The sequence below is a fragment of the Tinamus guttatus genome, unplaced genomic scaffold, assembly GCF_059628265.1.
Source record: "Tinamus guttatus ecotype Peru unplaced genomic scaffold, ASM5962826v1 Tinamus_guttatus_pri_ptg000376l, whole genome shotgun sequence".
Lineage (NCBI taxonomy): Eukaryota > Metazoa > Chordata > Aves > Tinamiformes > Tinamidae > Tinamus > Tinamus guttatus.
This window is the reverse complement of record NW_028288910.1, coordinates 2,372,151-2,397,412: the sequence shown is the minus strand read 5'-3', so window position 1 is coordinate 2,397,412 and position 25,262 is coordinate 2,372,151. Positions and strand designations below refer to the sequence as shown.

The 25,262-nt window shown below is 36.9% G+C and overlaps 1 protein-coding gene across 1 annotated transcript; it reads right to left on the bottom strand.

The window, feature by feature from the left end:
- Window positions 1-1,338: 1,338 nt before the first annotated feature.
- On the bottom strand, window positions 1,339-23,629 carry HLTF (helicase like transcription factor). The gene is made up of 24 exons (XM_088530501.1): window positions 23,609-23,629; window positions 22,129-22,339; window positions 21,365-21,531; window positions 20,198-20,331; window positions 18,979-19,079; window positions 18,281-18,355; window positions 17,878-18,069; window positions 17,632-17,727; window positions 16,578-16,626; window positions 15,569-15,656; window positions 15,141-15,217; window positions 13,834-13,923; window positions 13,519-13,616; window positions 11,868-12,011; window positions 10,970-11,108; window positions 10,173-10,308; window positions 9,778-9,957; window positions 9,209-9,327; window positions 7,696-7,874; window positions 5,463-5,591; window positions 3,964-4,076; window positions 3,503-3,683; window positions 2,195-2,275; window positions 1,339-1,565 (listed from the first exon to the last, which is right to left on the bottom strand). The coding sequence occupies exons 1-24, from the start codon at window positions 23,626-23,628 to the stop codon at window positions 1,413-1,415; spliced, it is 2,952 nt and encodes a 983-aa protein (XP_088386627.1). The 5' UTR covers window position 23,629; the 3' UTR covers window positions 1,339-1,412.
- Window positions 23,630-25,262: the final 1,633 nt, after the last annotated feature.

Genomic DNA, 25,262 nt, shown 5'->3' with positions numbered 1-25,262 from the left:
GATCCTGCCCCTCTGCTCAGCCCTGGGGAGGGACCTGGAGCATTGGGGGCAGTTCTGGGCTCCCCGGAACAAGAGGGACATGGAGCTGCTAGAGAGGGGCCAGCGCAGGGCCACGAAGATGGTGAAGGGACTGGAGCATTTGTCATATGAGGAAAGACTAAGCAAGCTGGGCCTGTTTAGCCTGGAGAAGAAAAGATTGAGAGGAGATTTGATCAACCCCTTCAAGTACCTGAGAGGTGACTGTAGGGATGATGGGGCCAGGCTCTTCTCCGTGGTGGCCGGTGACAGGACAAGGGGTAACGGGGACAAGTTGAAACCCAGGAAGTTCCATGTCCATGTGAGGAAGAACTTCTTTCTTGTGAGGATGCCAGAGCCCTGGCACAGGCTGCCCAGGGAGGCTATGGAGGCTCCTGCTCTGGAGATCTTTAAACCTGCCTGGATGGACCCTGTGCCCCTGCTCTGGGTGTTCCTGCTGGAGCAGGGCTGGACTAGGTGATCCCTAGAGGTCCCTTCCAACCTCAACCATTCTGTGATTCTGCAGAACTATGGTGGGTTTGGTTTTATGTTTTTGTTTGTTTAGTTTTTTTCTTTTAAAACTTAGAAAGGCCAAATGATTCACTGATTGGCAAATGGGTCATATTCTACTTTCACATATCACAACTTAAAGCACAGTTCAGCGTATGTTTATATGTGATTATAAACTTCATTATGAATATAAGCATCTGATTCTAGCATTTTATCCAAACTGTAAAACAATTATACACATAAGAGAAATATCACAAAAATATTTTATAAATATAGTAGTTAATTTTTGACAAGCTCTTAGGAAATAATCAACAGAACAAATCCCTGCTGCATCTGTGTATTATTCAGAAATCATGAAAAAGATTCCTGTGCATCATAATTACACATGTTCAAATATATAAGGAATCTTTATGAAGTGATCACTGATCATGTATTCTAAAACAAAAACAACAAAAAAAGAAAATATCTGTTAACAGCAACACCAAGATTGGAACATGAAGCCAATTTGTTTCTTAAGAGTGGTGATGTTTTAGAAGAACAACACATATGCTGTGCTTTTGCATTTTAAAAAAGCAATGAAATTACTATAAATTAGAATGCATGAAAAATACGCACTTCCTTTTGGTTGGATTTTTAGGAATTCTTAATTTTCATACCTAATATGTAACACTTAGAAGAAAACACCTTAGAAAGATTTCAGTACTGCAAAATACATTTGTGTATTTCTAAAGCAACATTCAGGAGAAAATTAATTTTTCTGGTTTAAATCACTGCAAACATTTATGTTTTGACTACACATAGCAAAATTACAAGTTATCATGAGAAATATTTTGAAGATTAATCTATATTAACTATTTATTTTTTACTCAGAATACCATAGTTTCAAACTATAAATCAATTAGAGCCTTGATTTCATTAATTTTGTTTTGCTTTATTTCACTTGCAGATGGCTTTTTGGTAGCAAAGGCTCCTGCTGCAAGTTCCCTCTTCTTATTCTGGATTTTCAGCATGTTTTCTTCTACTGAATCCTTCACAATGAACTGAAATACATAAAAAGTCCAATGAGGAAAACTCATTCGCTCTCCGGCCCCTTAATTTAAAAAAGTACTTAAAAAAAAAAAAAAAAACGCACATCAGAGCACAGTTACATTACTTAGTAGTCCTTTTTTGAAGAAAAAATAAGAGGGAAGAGTTATAAAAATATTTAGCATGTTAAAAGAAGAACAAAAAAGAAGAAAAAGAATTGTTGAAAGCATCGATATAGAAGAGAATTTATCTTCATTTTCCCAAGTATTACTTTTATGATTAAGTACTGGATGACACAATCTAGCTGCTCTGCATAAACAAGGTGCTGCCACATAACATTCCAAATACCTCCAAAATGATAAGCAGTAACAACCAGTCTAGGCATAGCAATAGCACCATCTTAGCCCCTCCAAACAGCTCAGAGGGGACACCTTATTTTCACTATTATTATTTTAGAGGAAATAGGTTACATATAATAAAACCTTACAATCCAATGCCCCTACTTCAGAAGTCATACCACAAATACAATTAAGTTTACTGGTGCGACATACGGTATTATAATTCTTTAAAAAAAACACAACAAAGCCTTTCAGAAAAAAAATCATAATCATTAAGACTTCAAACAGACGATCTTCCAATTTACCTTAGTAATAACAACGTTGTACTTCTGACCCAGTCGGTGGCACCTGTCAAAACACTGGTCTTCTGCAGCAGGGTTCCAGGCCTATCGGCGGCAACAACGAGAAAGTTAAATAATGTCTGTTCAAAACACCAGTAAGGTGCATGCAGAACCATTAAAAATGTTACCATACCAAGAGCACCTGAACAGACGAGTACTGCACTGCAGATGAGCTACCCCCAGCCTGAGGCTAGCACAAAAAGCCCTCTGATGGCTCAATACTTAAGAGGACTGCAAGCAGTTAACAGAACACACATGGAAACAATACTTTCTAAGATACATCACAATCAATGATAATATTCTAAGATATGTTACAATTTCAATAATTTCCAGATCTTTGTCTCCATGTTGTTGTTATCACTAATTTGATTGCAAAGCTAGTACTACTATTTTATTATTGCTGGTACCAGATGTGATGCCTGGTCTGAAGCCATGATTCATTACCTACATTTACTTTGCTTTTTTTTTTTTAAGGTGAAATCAAACTGGAGAATTTATCTCACTTTCCAATTCAAAAAAAAAAAAAAAAAAGACCAGGGCATAAAAATAAATAGTGGAAAACGAAGAAAGTGAACAGAAAATTTTGTGCAGTGAATAATCAGACAGGATGAGACAAACCAATTCTTTTAAAGATACTGTATTTCTGTAACTACTTTGTCACTATAATTTACACTTTCTTTCCATACAAATAACTTTTTAATACACTTCTTCCAGAGAGCTTTAACTAAAAAATAAATGCATAAATAAATAAATACTAATCTAATCACTCTGAAGTCAGGTACCGTATTTCTTGGCTTCTTACAATTGTAAGAAGTGCTCTCAGACTCATGTCTTTATTTGTAAGTAACTTCACAAAAATTACAGAAGAGACTATAGAAACACACAAAAATAAGAGTTTTTGCAGAAGCAAATCCCCTGTACCACTTTAACCTATTAAATATCACAAACAGAAAAGCATATTAAAAAGCATTCACAAAAAAAAAAAAAAAAAAAAAAAGGAAAGACTTCAAATACCACACTAAGATGTTACACTACTTTGTAAAGAATACTATTACCACTCCAGCAGCTCTTCCATTCACAGGAAGTAAAAACAGACACATAAGAGTATTCTGATAAAGTAAAAACACAGCACCAGGGAAACAAACAAAAGTTCTGCTTGTCCTTAAGAGATACCTATGGTGTAATGTGTTCTCACAGGGCTTTCCCTCTGATAACACTAAAAGACTTTCACTTAAGATTATGCCAGGTCTTTATGAACAACCTATCACTTACAGGATCCATTAAAAACACTCGGGAAGCTGCTGTGAGATTTAATCCAAGTCCACCTGCTTTTAGAGACAAAAGCATTATAGTTGGGGATCCTTGTTGACTGCTCTGGAAACACTGAATTGCTTCTACTCTTTTTTTCTGTGCCATGGAGCCATCCAAGCGAGTGAACAAAAATCCTGATTTTCTGAAGAGAAAACAGTAACATTCAACAATCCATTTTCTGTGACAACGGCAAACACACATAATCAAATCTTGACCTCTAATTTGAAATTTGTATTTGAAATTGTGCATTTTAAGGGTTATTCATTAAAAAGAACAGGAGTGAGATTCATGGTTTATACCACTAAGCAAAGCTTTTTAGTAACACGTTCATCTTCTGAAGTTATGAAAAACTAAAATAAGACTCTCGTGAAACCTTTCTAAATGAGTATATACTTACTAAAAATGACAGTAGTTCCACTTACTTCAAAGGATTTTCTATCAGTGACAGGAAGGTTGTGAACTGAGAAACAACCAGACATTTAGTAGCTGGATTCTCCTTCCGTAGTTCTATTAAAGAATGCATTAGAGCATTTATCTGAAATCAAATGAAGACTTAGGCAGTTTGATTCTGACTTGGCTACATTTCACTCCTACTATCGTGCTTTGATCAGGTTCACATCAACTGAAATACCAGTCTTCCGTAACACCATTTAAAACAGCTAATTCTAGGTAATGTGGAGTGAGTTTCTTTAGTTTCCCAAACAAAGTAAGGGTTGAGCACTTTTAATGGTTAAAAACTACTGACTGAGAAAGAAGGACAATGAGCCCCTTTTCTAGGCCTACTGCCCACCATCAGGAACCAACGACTCCCCTAACCACAAAACAGATGGAGAGAAAAAAGAAAAAAATGAAAAAAAAGAGACTGGAGCTCAGAATACTAAAATACTAAGATTTAAGCAAGACACAGCCACAAGGTGAGCGTCTGCTATAGAAAAGCTCAACAGGCAAGAAAGGCTTCCCCCATGACTACATAGGCAAATAACCTCTAGGCCCCTTTCTGGGTATGGCAGAAGATAAGGAAGCGCCAGAACTCTCAGGAGCAGCATGAAAAGAAACGAGCAGGGACTTTGGCACGCAGCAGAGAACATAGGCAATTTTCTCATGTAATGAACCACTGCTAGAGAATGTAAATGGAGGAAATATTAGCACCAGTTTTTAAAAAGAAAAACACAAATCAAACAAAGCACAAAAATCTTAAATCATTTTAGAGTACAGTGTCTGTCTTAGGTCTCCACAGAAAGATTTTTTAGGGAGGACATTTAAAAACAACTTTTGAAATAACAGTAACTTAACTGCAAATTTAAATGAAAAATATAGTGTTCTGAAAAAAAAATCTTAAAACAACAAAAATACTGGAAGCACAAGCAAGAAAAAAAATCATGTTTGGCAGTAAATATACAATGAAGAAGGTGAGGCACTTCAGACCTTGAAAAACACATCTACGAGGTAAAGGTCCTGTATCAATCTGGCAGGTCCTGTACTAAGTATGTGGGGCTCATTCATTTTTCCCTCTAGAGCAGAAAATGTCTATTTTTAGTCAATTTCTGAGAAAGAATATTTTCACCTTCCTAAATGAACAATGCAATAGCGTTAATGGTTACATAACTACTGCGTTGCCAGAAAAAGAGACACAAGATACAGCTTTCTACTTTTCTACTGAAAGTTTCCTTTTGTGTGTACACATCAAAGTTCACAGAGATGAGTACCAGATACAACAGGCACTCTTTCAGTCTGGTTACTCTACCACAAAATGTGTTTGCAGAGCAATTTTATTACCATTTTCTCCTGGGCTGTTTTGGCATGCTGGGCAGTCTTTTAAACAGTAATTTAAAACATGTGCTTACTTATGATTTATATAAAAGTTCTAGAGAGTGCCCTACAAAATCAGAACTAAACAAAAGCAAAACAAAATGTAATGTACCTTAGAACTGGATATCCACTCCTGATCACCTGTCTTCCCATTGCTGGAGTCTAATTCCTCTTCTAGGGGACATTCCATCAAATGATCTATTCGCAGTTCATTCCTACAAAGAGGGCAACTGGCCTTTGGCTACAAAAAAAGTAAAAACCCCGACCCAACCCCAAAACAATATTAGAAAAAATATATATTAGTCACAGCAAGTACTAAAGATCACCACTGTAAAGCACATTTCACAAAAGCTGTTATAGTGTTAACCATTAAAAAAATCCTCAAGGAGTACTCCACACTCATATAACATAATCAAAATAATTTTATTAGTTAGACCATTAAGGTAGCATGCTAAGAGGAAGCAATGCTAAAAATTATAATTCAACTCAGTTTTCCTTATTTTTTCTTTTTTAGAGCATGCTTATATTTGAAATAGGCAGCTTCAGATTTAAAAGCCAGCAAATACTTGGTCTGTGGGGAAAAAACTATTTAAAGTATTGTGCAGTAAAAAACAAACCATCTTTCAAAGTGAAGATCATTCTTATCTGTAAGCAAAGGATGAACTTAAACTCATTCTTTCCTCAAAGTAAGCAGAGAAATTTTAGTAATCTGATGAAACGTGCTTTGTTAGGGCTAGATATCAGACACAGGGTACCATCATCTCCCCTGACACATACACACACACACACACAAACATGAGAAATTAAAAATAATTTAGCACCAACGACTCTTCTCTTTGAAGCATACTGGCTAAGGCAAACCTTAGATTTTATCCAGCAGCACTCTCATGGGACTACACACAAAATAAAGAAAAGACTGCATGCACTATATAAACACAGGACTTTGGGAACCAAACACACAGAAATGAAAAAGTCTTGATCAACAGTGCAACCACTTAAAATTATCTAAGTTAACTAACAGAGCAATCTGTGCATACAAAGCAGAGCCTCTCAGAACACACTGCAAAGGCCATCTCAGGATGCTACTCTGGAATGAACACCCAGACAGCTAAGAGGCTGGCAATGAGTTTGCACATACAGCAGCAGTAACTCCCTTTCAGGAGGGAGGGAAACACAACCCTATCCTCTCTCATTCCTCCTGCCACAGAGGAATCTGATATAAGTCTTTACAAAAGTAGTTACAAATGAACTTTCCCTAGTCCAAAACCTTCAAATATCAAGACAAAAATAGATAAAATTTAACAGATTCAGGAAAAAAAGGAAATCTTCAAATCCTTCTCAGTATGACAGTGCTTGGACTTTGTTGTTTGTTTAAAAAAAAAAAAAAAAAACGCTCACATCTTCAAACATCCCTTCTCCAACTGAGTACTGGAATTAAAACCAACATAAAAACAAAAACACAGATGTACAATGGCAACAAAGCCAAGCAGAACTTGCAGTGAATGGATATGAAAAATGCCAAGATTAATTTCTCAGAATAAAACCTAGAAGAAATTAAAACATTTGATGCTTATCTGGCACGGTTTTAGATGAATAGAAATGCACAGGGATTCAAACACTGTAGATATTTTACAGCTTTATTAGGACTTTTAAATAACAACTCAAGCTAGCCTAGATGAAAGGCTTGTACTGAAAAGGAAAGTTTAATGAAATGTTGACCACTAGAAGCTTTTTCCTATTTCAATAAATATATCAGGGAAAACAAGTTACCTTGAAGTTTGTAATAAATGAAAGATAAATCTTTTTACTCAACAGTTCTGTGTTGGCAGCTTCACATCTCACTCCTCACTGACAGTTTAATGCTTCCTATTGTATTAGGAATGGAAAACACAGGCATCCTGCCTGGAAGACACTGCATGGGTTTATACTGTTTTAGAGGACTTGGCATGGGTCGTTTTGTTGGTTTGGTTTGTTTTGAATTGAGCTGTTCAGTAAGGTCCTTTCCTGAGTTATTTGCTAGGTTAACGTTACATTCTAACAATTCTGTCATAGGACTACCCAACTGAGATGCAGCATTAGCACAAACACCTACCATATGAGAAAATGGTAGGTCTCTTGATTGTAGAATTTAGATGTCAGTCAGTGTTTCAACTAGGAGCTGCAGAAACTCCTTTCAGAAGGAAGTTTCTGAAACTACTGTCAAAGTTTGACAGCTCATCTATCCATATCTAGGCTAATAGTTTTTATACACCAGAGGGTCAATGGCTAGATGGCCTTCTGGTGGTACCTGTTCTTAATTTTTTTGAATAGCTATTACAATTAAATACAATCATAAAACATCCAACCTGTTCACTTCTGATGACTTCATAAATACACCGTTTACAAAACACGTGTGCACAGTGTGTTATCACAGGAAGAGTCAGTGATTCCAAGCAAACTGCACATTCTTCATCTGAACCAGTGCTCAGAACCAGTTTCAGCTTATTCACTAACATCTGACGCAGTTCTTCAGGAGTATTATTACCTGCCAATACAGCAAAATACTTGAAAGTAGCAATTCCACATAGGAGACTGAACCGACGCACACCAGCACAGTTCCACTGATCAAAACACAGTTATAGATCTTACACAGTAAGGATTTAGCCTACAATGTATAAAATCCCATGCTTCTTTTAGGACAAACATTTATAACAGTGTTTTATGATGACAAATGCTAAAGAAAAATTCAAATTTACTATTTCAAAAAATACTAAGAGTAATCTTATTTGGAAACAAGGAAACTAGTACTCAATCTAGACTTCAAGCTCAGTGATGAGTGTAACATAATGCCTAGTAAGATACAGCAATTTCAGGTTGCAGCTGTTTAGGTGGTATCATTGAGGTGTTGGAAGTCACTTTATTTATAGTTAAGACTGCTCAGAAACATAGTTAAGAGTGCTTAGAAATGAATCAATTCACATCACCCTTAGTAATCACTAGTCAGTTTGAAAAAGAAAATAATAAAATAATTATCCACTAATTCTCCAGGCTGTATTTTTCAGAAAGGTGAATAGCGACCGTCTTCAATAAATAAATAAATAAATAAGTAAGGTTTTATACCATGATCTCATTGGTCTTTTGGTTTCCTGGAAAAAAGAACACCTATACCACTGAATGTCAAAATAGGATTTTTGGGAATATTAAAACTGGGAATTCTTAAACTCCGAGTATTTTAAATAGACTATATCTTCTTCTGAAAAAATGGGTATCATTTTTAAAAACTGTGTAGCAGTACATCTTGTTTCTCCTAAATCCTTAGCTTTTTTCTAAGCTCCACTCTCCTTTGTCCTCAGTGTTCACCCCTCCTTACAACCATGAGTCATTAGTTTCCTATTCCGCCGAATTTGCATCAGACCCTTTGAAAAGGCTACCAATCTGCAATTTCCCCAAGCTCCTGAGGCAAGAAGAAATCTGTAGCAAAAACACTTCTTTAACGTATTACAACAGTGCTTTTTAACACGATGCTTTTTATCAAGCTTTCCGCAGTCAGTTCTGTGGAGATCTTACTTCAGTCATTTACGTGAAGGGCTGTAAAAATTTATAATCTCTTGCTTCTAAGCCTTTATAACTACTAACACTTCTTTGCTTTCCTTTTTATTTGGGTTATGTCCTTGAGTACTTACTTCTCAATCATATTCAAACAGCTTACTGTTGGAAAAGAAGATGTAATAGGCAACAAAGCTGAAAGATCAGTAAACCAAGCTGACAGGAGGAAGGCCAAGGATAGAAAACTCAGAAAATGCACACACACATTTGCATTCTAAATCCAAAGTAAAAGACCTGTCTTCAGAAACGCAGAAACCAAATATACTCACTCACCAGCTGAAAAACCAGATGTATTTGTACAAAGATGAGGATGACAACAAAGCTGCCGCAATCTGAGCAGGACACCAAGGATATGAGCGTAGTGAGCCAGTACAGTCCCTTCACTGAAAAATCTGAACAACAATTTTATTGTTTGAGTATGAAATAGTACCCAGAGTAACAGATGACATCACAAGGGATCAAGTTCAGCTATTAGAATTCTGTATTTTTACTGTCCTGTTTGAATAACGGTTTTCTCAAATACTCTACTGAAAAAGGTAAAAAATTGCTACCAGTAGCATGTTCTACTAGAGAAATTCTAAAGAGCAGTGCCAAAAATTTTAAAATCCCACTTCATACATCTGACATTGCTTTCTGTTTCCAGACGGTTAGAACTTCTAATACATAGTTAAGCAATGGCTTCTTCTTCAGAGCTCAGCAGATGCTGTTACTAATTTGCAATTACTGACTTACAACACACAAATTGACACACTCTGCTACTATAATTAATATGATAGAAACTTCTGGAACTCTGGTTTGTGATATTAAACTCGCCAGATTCAGAAAGTTGTCTTTCTATTTACCTGTTAATGGCAGCTTTGCTCTCATTCTTCACAGACTGATAGATTTGTCTTTCTTCCTCTGTAAGTGTGATATGCTGAACAAGTACTTTACGCTCTGGTAACTCCAAAATAGGTTTTCCTTTAACTTTACTTATTTTAGTTCTTCTAAGGGTAATACTCTTAATCAGTGACTGTAAATGCCTAGAAAAACAAAGATAGGCCATTTCCATTAACAAAAAATACCAAAGGGTATTTTTTGCAATTTACAAAATCCAAGCGTAATAATGAAATATCATCTGAAATATGAAACGACTTATATATTACATTTCACTTTTAAACTTGAAAAATTAATTTTTCACATTACCCTTCTATCGCCAGTCACACCTTCCCATAAACTCTCTGGAAAAGTTTCATACCTAAGTCCCCCTGAAGTTCCCAATGTGACTGGACGCTGAATTGTTCTGTGCCACCACTCTCGATCAGTAAAAGGTTTCAGTTTTAAAAAGGAAATAAGAGACCACAAATCCTTTACAGAATTCTGAATAGGAGTACCTAAACAACATGTAAATAAACAAAAAAGACTGTAAGACCTCTAAAAAGAGGGAGTTTTGATCAAAGTGAAATCTCTGTATTTTTTCCAAACCATAAACAGCCAACAAGGATTCTCACAATTAATTTGAACTGTTATTATAACTATACATACTTTTTTTTTTTTAATTAAAACAATACAAAGCACTCAAATACATGCAAGTGAGAGAAGTACACCTCTCGGTGCCAGGAAGCCTTGGAAAATAAAGCTTTTCATGTCATCTTTACCACCAGTAGTTACACCATTATCTTCTTGAAGTTAACTTTAAGAATCATGTCTGCCTGCTCCCGGATAGCTTCTAAGAAAATGGCACATTTCAGAAACCTTCCAACATTCAGATAAATCAGAACTAACGTGCCAGCACATAAACAGGTACTTTTTGTTTGCACCTCCACTGAATCTGTGATATCAAATTTTATTTCGAAATTTGTTGTCATGAGCTTAATTTAAAGAAAGAAAAAAAAAGCCTAAAACACTGACCAAAGAAAACATTCAAACTAAATCTGACAGACAGACACTAAGCATGTCCCACAAAAAAACAAAGTGAAAACACCTACTGGAAAGCACAAGGCAGTATTATTCTATGATAATATGCACTGCAATTCCTCGCGTCAAATGTTTTACCTGTAAGAACCCATCTTCTGTGTGCCTCCAGACTTAAGACAGCTTTAGTTTGCTGAGCATTAGGGTTTCGTATAGCATGTCCCTCATCCAATACAATTCTCAACCACTTGATTTTGTGTAATGGGCTATCATCTCTGATCTGAAACACAGTGTTGTTTTTATCTTTTGACTAGATGAATTTTTTTTGCAATTTCAGTTAGTTTAGGATATTAATATAACAATTTCACAATTAGCAATGAAAAATATTTATTTACAGTTTATTTATTTCACAGGATCAAATAGTAAAACTGAGGCATTCATTCTTTTAATGATTCCTGTAAAATTCTTTGAGTTCTCCTCAGCCCTTATTGCTAAGGATGAGCTACAGCAAAAGAAAACTGGGGCTAAAACAAAAGAAAGGCTTCAACAGCACAAAGATATGAAAGATTACTCAGAGCTCACAGAATCAAGTAAAGTTTCCTTTATACTTCAGATTTGTTAAATGGTTGTGATTTCAATGGAAACACCACTTTTCAAAATATGTCACATGCATATGAATTATTTGGTTGCAATCTGCATAGGACACATCTTCCCTGGGTATCACAAGAGCTATGGAATCAAGAGGTCTCACGATAAAAAAATGTCACGCCATCGAGAACTGGAGCAATCTACACTCTCCACATCCTTTTTTAATCCTTAAAAAGTCTCTTCTGAAAGCCGTCATAATTACAGCAAAGTCATTTTCTCCACAAAAGCTGTCAGTAAAGAACACCATCTGTACAAAAGCGCATGAAGCAAAACTACAGCTACGCCCTTTGGAACATCTATCAGAACGGCTCTCCGACATGCCACCTTCATTATCCCAAACACTGAGATCTCAAATACAGTATTTTCACAGAATGCTTTCACATTTACTTACTCCATAATCAGTAGCTAAAATGCTATAGGTTGTCAATACAACATCTTGTTTTGAAAGAATTGCTGGGTCTTTGTTACGGTCAGAACCATAATAAATATAAATATTCAGGTGAAAATCTTGGCTGGTATGTTGTTCAAACTGGTCCTGAAAAGCAAATCACCAAGAATCACCCAAAAGATACTGTGTCACTATATGATTGTTAGAATAAAATCCTAAAAGTTGGCCTAAGTAATAACTATTTCCCCTAGCCCTTTGATATTCTACACCTGCTTATATAACAAAAGCAATACGGGTTTCTTTTTACGTGTCCACACGGGTGACGAGTGATCAGGAACATTCATCTCGGTCACTAGTAACATACACAGTGTCACATTCTGATGACTATGTTTTTACTTCTTGTAAAATATTAATGTACGACCTGGTGGTATAAGCACTGTAAAATCCAGTGAATCTCCTAAACTGTACTGGGAGAGTTTCTGTATTCTTTCTCACTTTCTATCTTCCTCTACTCTTTGTTCATTCTTCTAGCATTCATTTACAGTTAACATCTACCAGGATAACCACCTTAGGTTTTTACTTTTTGCCAAATAAATTAAATGCAACATTACAAAGTACCGCTTATCTTCAGGCTGCACTACATTGCAATCCGTGACAGGTAACATAACATAAATAACTGTATGACTGTCAGCAAAGTATTAAAAAACAAAAACAACAACAAAAAAAAACCACTACCCATGGCTTATGTTCCTTGCACTTGTTCTCTCAAGTACTTGGCATACAGTAATCATTAGATTGACACTTTTAAAATACTTGCTTCAGTTTCAAGTAGATGAAAAATATTTTTGATACTATTTACAGCGTTTCCCATTCACAGAATCACAGAAGGGTTGAGGTTGGAAAGGACCTCTGGAGATTATCCAGTCCAACCCCTTGCTCAAGTAGGGGCACCTAGAGCAGGTGCCACAGGGTGGCATCCAGGCAGGTTTTGAAAATCTCCAAAGAAGGAGACTCCACAATCTCTCTGGGCAGTCTGTTCCAATTATATGATTTTAATTTTCCATTAGTTTAAAACTAAAATTTGTTTCTTTTTCTTACTAATGTTCTAGCTAAAAGCAGTAAAGACTTGCAGACAAAAGTGTTAAAGTATCCCCTTAATATCTGCACTCAAAATGGTCTGAAAATAGAAAACCTGTAACTTATGCAGAAACGGAGCCAGAAAAGCCCCTTTAGCTTCTTCCCCCTAGCAGGGCTACTCCCAGAAAGAGTAAAAACACCAAATTTCTGAAAAATCTCTGATAAGTCAGTAAACATGCATCATCAGTAAACCACAACCTGATTTTCAGCATGCAACAAGTAGCACCTGTCTCCTAAACGTCCCCCGTCGTTGCCCAATTTGAGGAGCTAAATCAGTTTGCCACGCCACAAGAGGAGATGGAAAGTGAGCTCTTTTATAGAGGTTAGCTCATTACTCGTAAAATTGCACTGTTGTTAAAGCAGTACTCCATTTCTACAACTTTAATCAAATAGAGCTGCTTTCACAAGAGAGATATTTCATGAAAAATGAAAACCATATGTTAAGCATGAGAGACATGCAATGCCACCTCTGCAACATCAAAACAACATTTACACATTAAAATAGCATAGAACCTACAATCCAGTTGCTTAGGACAGACAGTGGGCATATAATCAGTGTGGTTCTGGGGCCACCTTCAGTGCATTTTTTCTCAACAGACTGAATGCTAGCAGTACCTGAGAAAACAGAAGTCATATTTAGTAACAGTCCACTTTAAAGCAGAGTAGAAGCTCACAGAAATTACTTGTTTTCCTGAAGTCCTGTTTACATTTCATCTCAACAGTATCAAAACAATTCACAAAAACATGTGTCATTTATAAAATAATATCTATACGATATTTCAGCTTCAACTAACACCCAGAAATTAATATGATCTGTGTATTTCTTCGTTACCCATTCTCTTTTTTTTTCTTTTTAAAGGAGTAGCTGCTACCAGAAGAGCAGATCCAAAGCCTGTATCTTCTGAGTTGTCACAAGAAGTTGCTCGGGGGTGGGGGAGAGAGGGCAGGGGCAGAAAAAAAAACAGATAAACACAGATTTTTTTTTCACAGCAAACACACGCATGCATTTATTTTTATGACACATTTCATAAAATTCAAACCTGTTAACCAGATTACTTTGCCTTATCCAACACAGTTTGGTAGTGTGCATGCATAAAATACTAATACAACCCCTTACTTCAGGCTATTCATTTTCAGAAGAAAATGATTTACCAATCATTACAAAAGTAGCTTAGTACAGGTTTTGATCCAAGTACTTGAAACCTAAACTTCCTGCTTACTGAACACTACTACCCTGTAGCCCTTCATTTTTTTCATGCAAAATGCTTAGTTCAACAAATCACACATTTCAGTATCACACTTCAGGCATCTACCTCAAAAGATGCACTTAATTTTTTGAATGTTTCTCCAGTTCTAACACCCTGACAGCATCTTTGTCAAAATGTAAGAGTATTACTAATTCAATTTCTCACCATCTATTTTGACCTTGTTCATAGCTTGTCGGAGCTAAAGAAAAAAGAAAAAAAAAAAAAAGAAGAAAAAAAAAAAGATGACCAAAACAGTTATTTTATGAGGATGATCAGGGGCCTGGAACATCTGCTCTATAAAGAGAGACTGAGAGAGCTGGGCCTGTTCAGCCTGGAGAAGGCTGAGAGGGGATTTATTCAGTGTCTATATAAGTACCTCAAGGGAGATAAGTGAGGAGGATGGTGCTGGCCTCTTTTCAGTGGTGGCCACTGACAGAACTAGAGGAAAAGGCCGGAAATTGAAACACCAAAAGTTCCACAGGAACTTAAGGAAAAAAATCTTGACAATGACGGTGACGGCACTGGAACAGGCTGCCCAGAGAGGCTGTGGAGTCTCCTTCTCTGGAGATCTTCAAAACCCGCTTGGACGCAGTCCTGTGCCACGTGCTCTAGGTGACCCTGCGTGTGCAGGGGGTTGGACTAGATGACCTCTAGAGGTCCTTTCCAACCTTAACCATTCTATGATTCCATGATCTTCTATCTGTAAAATTTTCTCCTTATAGCAGCTTCTTAGTTGTATTTTTTTTAATACAGTGAAAACTAACTCCTTTTCCAGTTAATCTGAAATCCTTTTCAATTTTTGCTGAGGAACGGAAAAGAGTACATGTCACAGTAATGAAGGCTTGACTCTTTTTTTTTTTTTTGACAAATAAGAGAATTCCCTACAACTTACGTTCTGTTTTCAGTGGTAGACATTCTTCAGTCTCTCCTAGGTCACTTCTTGAATACCTGGGTTTTTTGGCTTTACCTCTAAGATATCATTATTAAGGAGAAAAAAAAAAAGGAAGCTTTACTACTGCTTGAATTTAGATAATAAGCCTCAAGAGAATAAACAAATGCAAAGCAAATTATTTGTAAATTTTCCTTTTAAAAGAAGGCAGAAAAAAAGCTAGAGGAAAAAAAAGTACTGAAAGGTGAATGATGCCCATACGAATTAATACAAATCATCATTAAAATTCATTTTTATTATAAGAAGAACAAGCTACTGTGACTGGAAGACTGAAACGCATTAGTATGCTTCACAGCTTCATCATCTCTTAAGCTGTCTTTCTGATGAAAGAAAAAGACAAAGAAAAGACAAAGACCATTACAGATACCTACCTTTTTGGATGGGAACTTGAAAGTTTCAATGGAATAGTTTCAAGTGTTTTTACACCAGAAACACCAGGCTCCACTGTATTGCTAGATTCTTCATAAAAAAAGAAATAAAGAAGATTCTTCATAGAGAAGCATATTTACGAAAAAGAACATACATATTCTTCAGCTTGATTGTACACCAGCTCTAGAGTAACTTGATCAACAAAGCAAGCAAAGATTTTCATTAAAACAAGCTGAATTGTTCTGCATGTGACACAGGTTACTGATACTGAGGTCACAAATGAAAATCAAAAATGCTTTAAGAAAAGTCTTAATTTTCAAGGTTATTAAAACTGTACTAAGTTTGCATGCGGGCAGAAACCAAACTGTCAAACAAGGAGCATGCAAAACGAAGCATCGTACTGATAACAAAAAGGGTCCCAATAAAGTTCTACCAGTAACTTCGAATAATGTTAAGTAGGAAGGGTTTTTTTTTTAAGGTTGAAATCTTACTAATTAGGGATTTCTGCATTGCGTAACACAAAACCCATCATAAGAAGACAAAAAGCCATGTGGTAATATTGTAATGCGTACATCTGGTTTACACAGTCACAAAAAGGTTTTTCTTTGGTGGGCGGGAGGGTGGTTCAATGTCCTTGCGGGATAGTGGCCAAAACCTTCCCAAAGTGCTCAAACAGCATACAAGAAGCAAATACAGTAAGAAAACACAGATACTGAAATGGAAAGAACCCACTTACAGCAACACTTTTGCTACAAGTTAGTTATAGCTCCTGGATCTAGTAGTATACTGCAATGTTTAGGTTTCCTTTTCCTATATGTCAATGGAAACATCTTTGATAGTCATTTTTTTTTAAATACTTCTCTGAGATATTTACTTTGTAGAGAGTTTTTACACATTTGTGACACCAGAGTGGTATTGCAATACCAGAACTGACCACAGTCTAAGAGCTCCTCAGGTAAATGTATTAATTATTATGCAAACACTACTGGTATCTTTATAGTTTACTGTCACCTTTACATAATCGGAGTCCAATGTTCTTCGTGCTGGCAGTACAAAATTCCTAAGGAGAAAGGGAAACTTTTATTCTCTAATGTAGCCACAGGACACAGTGTCAATGACATTATTACACTACCTATCCAGGACTTACTGCTCTGAAATATGAGAAAAAAAATGTTCAGTGGTACGCAGCTAGGTCACTTAATAGTGTTTTTTTTTTTTTTTTTAGTAGCCACATATACAGTTCAAATGAAACTGCAGAAAGGCAGAGGGGTGAAAAAATCAGGCTACACAGTTGCCCTAGAAAACACACTAATTAACATTTTCTCCTTAACATTCTGAGGAGAAATGTAAATATTTTATATTATTGTGCTAATTTTAGACAAGTATGCATTTAAAAAAGAAAAAAAAAAAGGGGACAAAAATCCCATCCCTAATACTGTTAGAAAACACTGTGCAATAAATCAGGCAATCATAGTACTTAGCTTTTAGTTTGTGTCCTGTAATTAAATAAAAGGAATGTAGCAAAGGAAATACTTCAACTAGACTGCCCAAGAGCTTACATAATTGTGTTTTCAATTTTTTGTAGTTTCCCCTTCTCATTTAAAATACCTGACAAAAGTATAAGCTCAGTTATTTTTTCATACTGAGACGCTGTGCTTGCTATTTCAGGTGTTTCAAGAACTCTCTAAACTGCACAGAAACCATGCATGAACCTTCCCAGAAATGACACTGTAACACTATGCTATCTTTATGCATTTATAACAGCAGATGAAATTTCATTGCTAATGTTATAAATTCTTAGGTTAATTTTAATTTTTTTTCCTTCAAAGCCTCTAGGTTCATTTTTCCTTGTAATATACTCAAGAACACATTCTAAGATAGCACAAGTCTACAGCTTAAGCATGCACTTTGAAATAACACAGTCTACCCACCTGCAACTAATCTATCCTTATTCTTTTTTGATATATGTGGACATTAAGTATATCAAGTACAAAAAATTCACAGCATATAAAGTTACTACTTAACTGCTAAATTAAGTATGGACAATCTTTTTCTTTCATCTCACCTCATAAGACTTATCCTTTGTGGTTGTTTCAACTGGAAGAGGCTTGCCATCTTGGAAATTTGTGAGAATCAATGCAATAGTAGTAAGCGTTTTACCCTGCATAATATAACAATGTCATACATTTCACAGACTTAAGATTAAAACAAAAACAAAACAAAACAAAAAAAAAAAACAAAAAAAAAACCCACACACCCAAAACAAAACACAAAAAAACCAAAACCCACAACTTGGGAAAAATATTTTTACCAATCCCATATCGTCAGCCAGTATTCCTCCAAGAACATTTTTTGGTCGCTCCTTTACTGCGAAGTTGGTAATTATATTGTAATATAAATTATTTCTCTCTTCCCAAAATGGTGGCAAGTCATTACTGTTCTCACGTGAAACCATCCAAGCTAAAGCCTGCTTCTGATGGGGAAGCAACAATGTTCCGACAGCCTGTAAATTAGAGAGAGATGTCATGCATGTTTTCCTACATTAAATACCACCTGCCATTTTTGAAAGAAATGTTTTTATAAAAAATTCTTTTGCATCTACTGAATTTTTTACTGACCCAAGCAACTCATATGACTATATAACAGAACTATACATGTACATGAATGAGAATTTTTATATTTTTAGAGAAAATGTTTTCCAGCTTAAGTAATACCTTTGCTGCTTCCATTTCACAAGTTTTATCATCTTCCTTCAGATGCTCAAACAATCTGTCAAATTCGCTTTTAAGCTGTACAAATGAATTTAAAAAATGTTATTAAAATACAAACTCATTAAACATTCAGTGACTGTATGCCTCTCAGATGGTAATAAGCACAGACCTGCCATGCAAGACTTAAGTCGCTGGACTATGTTTAGTTGAAACAGCAGACAAAGGCATTGGTAGGTACAGCAATATAAGAATTAACTTTTTATTTTCCAAGACACACATAGGCAAATAAAAGCAAGAGCCTAAGATTAAATGGCTAATGATATTCGCAACCCTATGCAATACTCAGTATAGTTATTAACTCACTCTAAAGTTATTTGCAATCTGGAAAACACCAAGAAATAGAAACACACAACCACAACCATATACAGAGAACTGATGAGCAACCAAAACACCCCAAAATGCCAAGGGACTCAAGGCTTTCACAGCTGAAATTTCTGCTTACAGTATAAGAAATAAAAAGTTCAAAAGTTCAATTTGACCTTTAAAGGAAATTTGTAGCTCAAAGACAAGAAAAAAAAAAAAAAGCTTACTGAGACAGACTTCCACTTCACAGGCAACATTTTATTAATAAATAGTTAAAAGGCCAACACTGTTAAAATACTACCTTCCTTGTGTTTACAATGTAGGTAAGAAAAGCAAACCTGTTCTGTTGTCAGGCGTACAGCAGGAGGAACTGGAGAGCTGTAAGTTGATCCAGCCTTTTCAGAGATCCAGTCTGATCCAAGACCACATTCTGAACCTCCTTGCCAATAAAAACATTGTATTTTGAAAAAGTTACAATGACAACGTAATCTCAATTACATCAATCTTCGCTGGCTCATGGGCAACGGTGCTGAGCACAGGTACTGTAAAACACCTGGCCAACATGTTTTCCCATCTGTCTTTTAGTCTCAATTTATCTTTTAATTACTATTGGCTATAAAGGTATGCAAAAAAGCCTTTTAAGTCTCACAGGCAATGAACCATGGGGTTGGGATCCTTTGAGACAGCATCTCGATTTCTTAAACATTCTTCTGCTGCATAAAAGTTGCTTTGCTCAATTGACTGATAACACAAAATACTTTTTACTCCAAATTCTATTTCTCTCTAGCTATGCACAACAGAACCTAAAAGATAACAACTGAAAGTTTGTTTCATATTAATGTATACCTTATTAAAATTGATTTTACACTAAATTTTTACTCCTATTAATAATGAAAACTGCTGTGATTCAACATAAAATAACTGTGTCCTTTAGAACTCAGTGATGTTAGAGTCCTGAAAACAACAATGCAACCGACATAAAGGTCTGCCAACAAATTTAAGGTAAATCCAAAGGTATGCTCTTGACAAATTAACCAGGGACACAAGCACACTTACTGAAAGTAGGTCAATAAAACTGCAGAGTCCCGTGCAAGGCATGGCACAGCCACAAGAAAACAGCATACGAAACAAAGCTTTCTTAATATGTAAATATCAAGGCATACCTCACCCCTCAGTTGCAACATTACATCTTTCTATCCTTACTCCACTGCTGTGGCCCCTTAGGTCACAAACCAAGGGCCAGATCAGAAATATGCTGAGGAGTAAAAGTTTAAGGTCACAGATAGCCAGCTTTTAAGACAACTAAGGATATGACTTGATTTATTTTTGAGGTAGCTCAAACGCCTCTCCAATTGCTGTCAGCTATTATGAAAGATAGGACACAGAAGCATAGTCCCTCTGAACCTCAAAATTAATAACTGTGAGCTCTGCGCTTTTCCTCAGCTAAAGTTAAAAAATTTTATGAATGCCAACACTATGATAAGAATCAAACCCTTAAATAGTTGTTCCAAACAGTGGATAGATCAATATTTTGAAAACCAAATGTTCAAGACGTACCTTTCAAAGGAGGAGCCAATTTAAATCCATGAATTTTTAGCTGATCTAGCACAGCTTCCTTGTTTTCTTCTCTTCCCCAAAAGCTCATTTGTACAGGCATGGTAAATACATTTTTTGCTCCATAAGGGACAACCCTATTAAGAATCAGAAAAGCAAGACAGAACACTGTTAATCTTTTTTTAATCTTTTACAATGAACTTGCTATTCTTTCAGTGATAAATATTCCAAAATGTTCATATTCAGTGTATGACACAATTTAGGAAACAAGCTTATGCAGAATGAATCCTAAAGCCTTTTAGAGATGCTACCACATCTGGTTTGGTTAAGGACTCCATAATGACCTTTCCTTCAGGAATTTGGTCCCACCAGGATCTCTGAGTTTTATCATATACAGGAAAGAATTAAACTTAATGCAAATAGTTCAAGAGAGTAGTGAAGAGCCTGAAAACATGAAGCTTTAATCATCATATTGCTGCAAGCTGTTGTTTCTGCCAAAAGAAAGTAATCAGAATAGCTTTCAGAATATGGTAGCGCCACTGCAGGATTAGGATGATTCACCTTGTTTAAAACTATGCAAAACAGATAGTCCCTCTATCTTGGTAGGATGAGAGGAAACTTATCAGTAGACCAAACAGTTAGCATTCTTTAATCAATGGCCAACCTGGAGCTGCTGATTAAAACTGAAACATTTCTTAACTTTGCAAATTTGAGAAGAAAACTCAAGGCCTACGCATCTTTAAGTGAAATGCGTTCATTATAATACTAAAAATCACTCCCACAGCTCAGAAAAGATCCCTGCCTAGGTGAAGACCTTTTCCTTCTGTATGCACAATAACAGCCACAATTATAACTGCAAAAGTTAAGTAAGCAAAATTATAATTGTATGTAAATTAGTAACCAATCAATGCAAGAGGGATGCACTTGGGATGATTACTGTGTGTGAATATAGAGTTTGGAAAGTCAGGAGTGTGCTCAATTTGTGGGAAACAACAGAGCACTTGGCCTTGCACAACTCTGAAATAAAGAAGCAACTGTCTCTCTTGCGCATGTCACTGCTGGCCCAGTGCACACCGGGCAGCAAATCTGCTTTTCGGAAAACAGAATCACATCAAAACGCTTCCCTTAGTTTATATTCATGGAATTTAAAAGTATAATTTGTCCACTTACCCTTCAACTACTGCTAGTCTGTTGTCCATAATGTCTGCCAACGCTGCTGCTAGTTCTTTTTTAATATGACCTACTTGGTCTCCATTCACATTCTTGACTTTCACAGCATTTTTATCATAGGGATTACTGGGCTCCCTTTCCAGCGCAACCATTTCATTGTTATTAACCTAAAAAAAAAAACAAACCCCCAAAACATGTTAATTAAGGCACAAATTATTTACAGAAATATTTAACATACACTTATTCAAATGTCCTGAAGCTTAAAGTTAATACAGTATAGCATTCTGTTCAGACACTGTAATAATCTACAATTTACTCAAAAGCATTGCAAAAGAATAAACTAATGTCAGCAATTTTAAAAGTACTCTTGAGAGCAAGAACTACATCCAACTACCAACACCGCAGAGACGCCTCAGTCTCTTAAAACCGGTTTTATAAAGGAAGAGGCATCCCTTTTTGTCTGCCTAAACAGCTCGAAGACCTATACAATTTCTTGCTTTCTATCACTTTGAGCCAGCAGATGAGCGATCCACCAAATAACCAAATCAGGCTTGTATTTTAATTGTATTTTGAAACATAGACTAAGGTTTCAGAATATGCATTTCCTGTGAAGAATTTTGAATACAGCAAGTTGGATAAGACAAAAAAAAAAGGCCTAACCTTACACAGTCAAAAATTATGAGAAATTTTATAATTAAAGCTTTTTTTTTTTTTTAAGCTGGCAACAACTCTTTGTTCTGCTTTACTATTTATCATGCACTTACAACCCCTGTGTAGTATCGTAATCCAACAATAGTTCCTCGCAAAGTCCCATATAAGATTGCTGAATCTGTATCCTCCTCGTCTGGTCCAGAAGTGTCATCAATGGAGGAGCCTTCTAACGCAAGACTGGAGCAAAACTCAAAAGAGGAATTATGGCAATAGTTCCTCTCTCCTGTGTGAGAGTTGTGTGGCAAGAATCCCCATCCAGAACCTCTGCAGAAAGACACAATGTGAATTAATTGACAATTACTTAATAATAATGAAAAATAATTGAATAGTATTTCTTTGTAATCACTTATTTTCACGCCTTTAAATGATGGATACTTGTAGACCTAAGTCTAACAATTTTATTCAGATAATACTTACCTGGAAACATTAAACAAAAAGTTTATGTCAAATAACATTTTTCTGTCATTTTTAACTCCAATTGTTTCATTTAATCAAATTACAATAAAGCAGAGTTGACAACATAACTGACTACACTGAAGTATTTGCACATTTGATCATATATTCCCTTGCAGGAGTTTCTTGGTCAACATTAAGAATCACAATTATTTTTGCAGCTGTAGTTATGTCTCTAATTGCAGTTGGCGCAGTAGTATTTCCATGTGTTTCCCAAACACCAGCTTATTTGATCTAAGAGAAAGGTTACAAAAGTGTGGGTAACCTGTTATCTCTATGACTTCATGTCTACAGTTCCACAAGAGACAAGGAACAGAAACACTTATGAGTCGCAAGGCTAATAAAACAGCTGCCTGCACTTGTATTACACCTAACATCCCTTGTCAGTACTTCATATAACTTTAGAAATAACCAGCTACTCCAATTTCACACAAGTACTGATACTGTTTACCTGCACTGTAAGTTTCCGCCCGCCAGGTTCTCTCCCGGATGAGAAGAGACACCCAATAATCCCTAATAATCCCTAATAACCCCTGCACTGTAACTCAACGGATGGAAATGCCTGCAGTTAAGGATCAGATGCATACTCAAACTAGCCAATGATTGCTTTTAATAAGTAACATGTGGCAGTAAAAACCCCATATGCATTTAGATAAGTATGTGACTGTTCAACATCTTTTGAAAATCGTATTAGTTTTTATGCCTTCTCTGGAGTGCGGCATCACCACCCACTGGTGTCTTTTCAACCTAACACCTGAAACTCCTGTCCCAGCCGCACGTTTCCCATTTCCAGAACCCCTAATGTGGTTTGAGGGGCAGCTGGCAGGCGACCAGCAAGGGCAGAGCAGGTCGCGCCGCGGCCGCCACCCGCCCGGGGGTGCTGCCAGGACTCTGGGGCAGCTCGCCAGCCCCGGCGCTGGCGGGCACGAGAAGGCGCCGCAGGCCCCCCGCGCTCTCCGCCGCGCCGCGCAGGCCAGTGCCGCGCGCCGAGCCGTGGAGAGGTCCGGCGGCCACCGGAGACGCCGCTGGCGATCCAGCGCAGTACGCCCGGCCCCCCGCACGCCGCCGCCCCCGCCTCACTTGCGCGGCCTCCACGACATGGCGGCGGCCTTGGCACCGCTCAGGCCGGCCGCGCACCGCCCTGCGCCCCAGGCCTGACTGACAGACGGCCACCGCCAATCCCCGCCGGGACAGGCGCGGATGCCGACCAATAACGACCGCGCGAGCAGGACGGGGGCGGCGCCTTCCTTGCTCCCGCCACGCACCGGCCGCGCAAAGCGCGGGGCTCGGCCTGAGCCCGCGGTCCGCGCCGAACGGCGGCTGCTCTTAAACATCGGCAGTGACATGGGGCGCGTGTAATTATCCCCAACAGTTACAGGCAGGGCAATCCTGTTCATGGTTTCGCAAAGAAGCCAAGAAAATAAAGAATGCCCACTGATTGCCACAGTGGCATTCTGTGAAAACTCAAAATACTAACATGATTTACAGAGTAGCTCCAGAGTAGCAAGATAAAAGCCCTTGGTGCACTACTCATAGCAGATACAGTATGTTCAAGAGTTCTTGCAAGGGTTTGAAGACTGCTTGCCTTGCTCAGTGGTAGTTAAAAGCAAGCATCTTTTTGCAGTATTGGGAGAGTACCTGTAAAAGTGTCAACGCTGATTGTTGACAATTTTCAGTTATGTCAGTTATAGAGACTTAGACAAACATTGACATGATTATGGGTAGTTTTAAGAGGGAGTCTAGAAATTGATTTTAATTTCAGTCTAAGATATCTTGCAAATAGAAATGTTGTTATTTGAGCAAGTTCTTGAAATTACTGAGAAATTATCACAGATTTAGTATGAAAGGATGGAATTTTAAACCTCTGCTTTTGGTCAGTTCAAATTTTCTGGTCACAAATATTGAATAAAATTTCTACTATAACTTTTACCATAAAGCTATATATTTACCAAAAAAAAAAAAGTGACTAGGATTCTATAAAAGCACTTACATATATATTTTTTGACAAAATTGATAGAACTTTCTCTCATAAGGATTTGCAGATTCATAAAAATCCCAAAGTAACAAAGACAGTTCATTCACAGTAATTTTCCTAAAGAATTTCTTTCACAAGCCAGACTAGTTCCTTCTCCTTCCTAACTCTCTGGCAATCCATACTGCAGACTGAAGAGAGAATCCTGCTGTTGGGCAAACCAGGAGACCATCAAGGGAGCAGAGTCTAAGACTCTGCTTCCACTATCCACAGTGCCACAACAACCTGCAACCGAACATCTTGCACTCAGATTAATACGACTTACACAGTTCACTGCTGTCTGACAATCAAGATTGCTTCGCATTCAAACAAGATCAGCTTTAAATATCAGAAGTCCTTCAGAAACCAAGATTTCTTCATTCATTCATTACTATCCCCATGCTATTTCCTCATACACTCCCTCTCTCACCTTTCACTGTAAATTCTCTTGCATTTCATACTAAACTTGCAAAATATTTCTCTTTCCGGTTTCTATGAACCAGAAACACAGACCTGGACATCTATAAAAATCACAGTTATAGTTCAGTCTGGTTATTTTCCTGTCTGGCATGATTCATATGGCTGAGAAGTCCTTGAAGATCAACACACATTAACATATACCAAAGTGCTAGGTATAGCAGTTTATTGTATTTTCAATAGGACTGTATTTTCTTCATCAGAAGTTTAGTAAGTACGTACAAAACATCCCACAGTGATCAGATA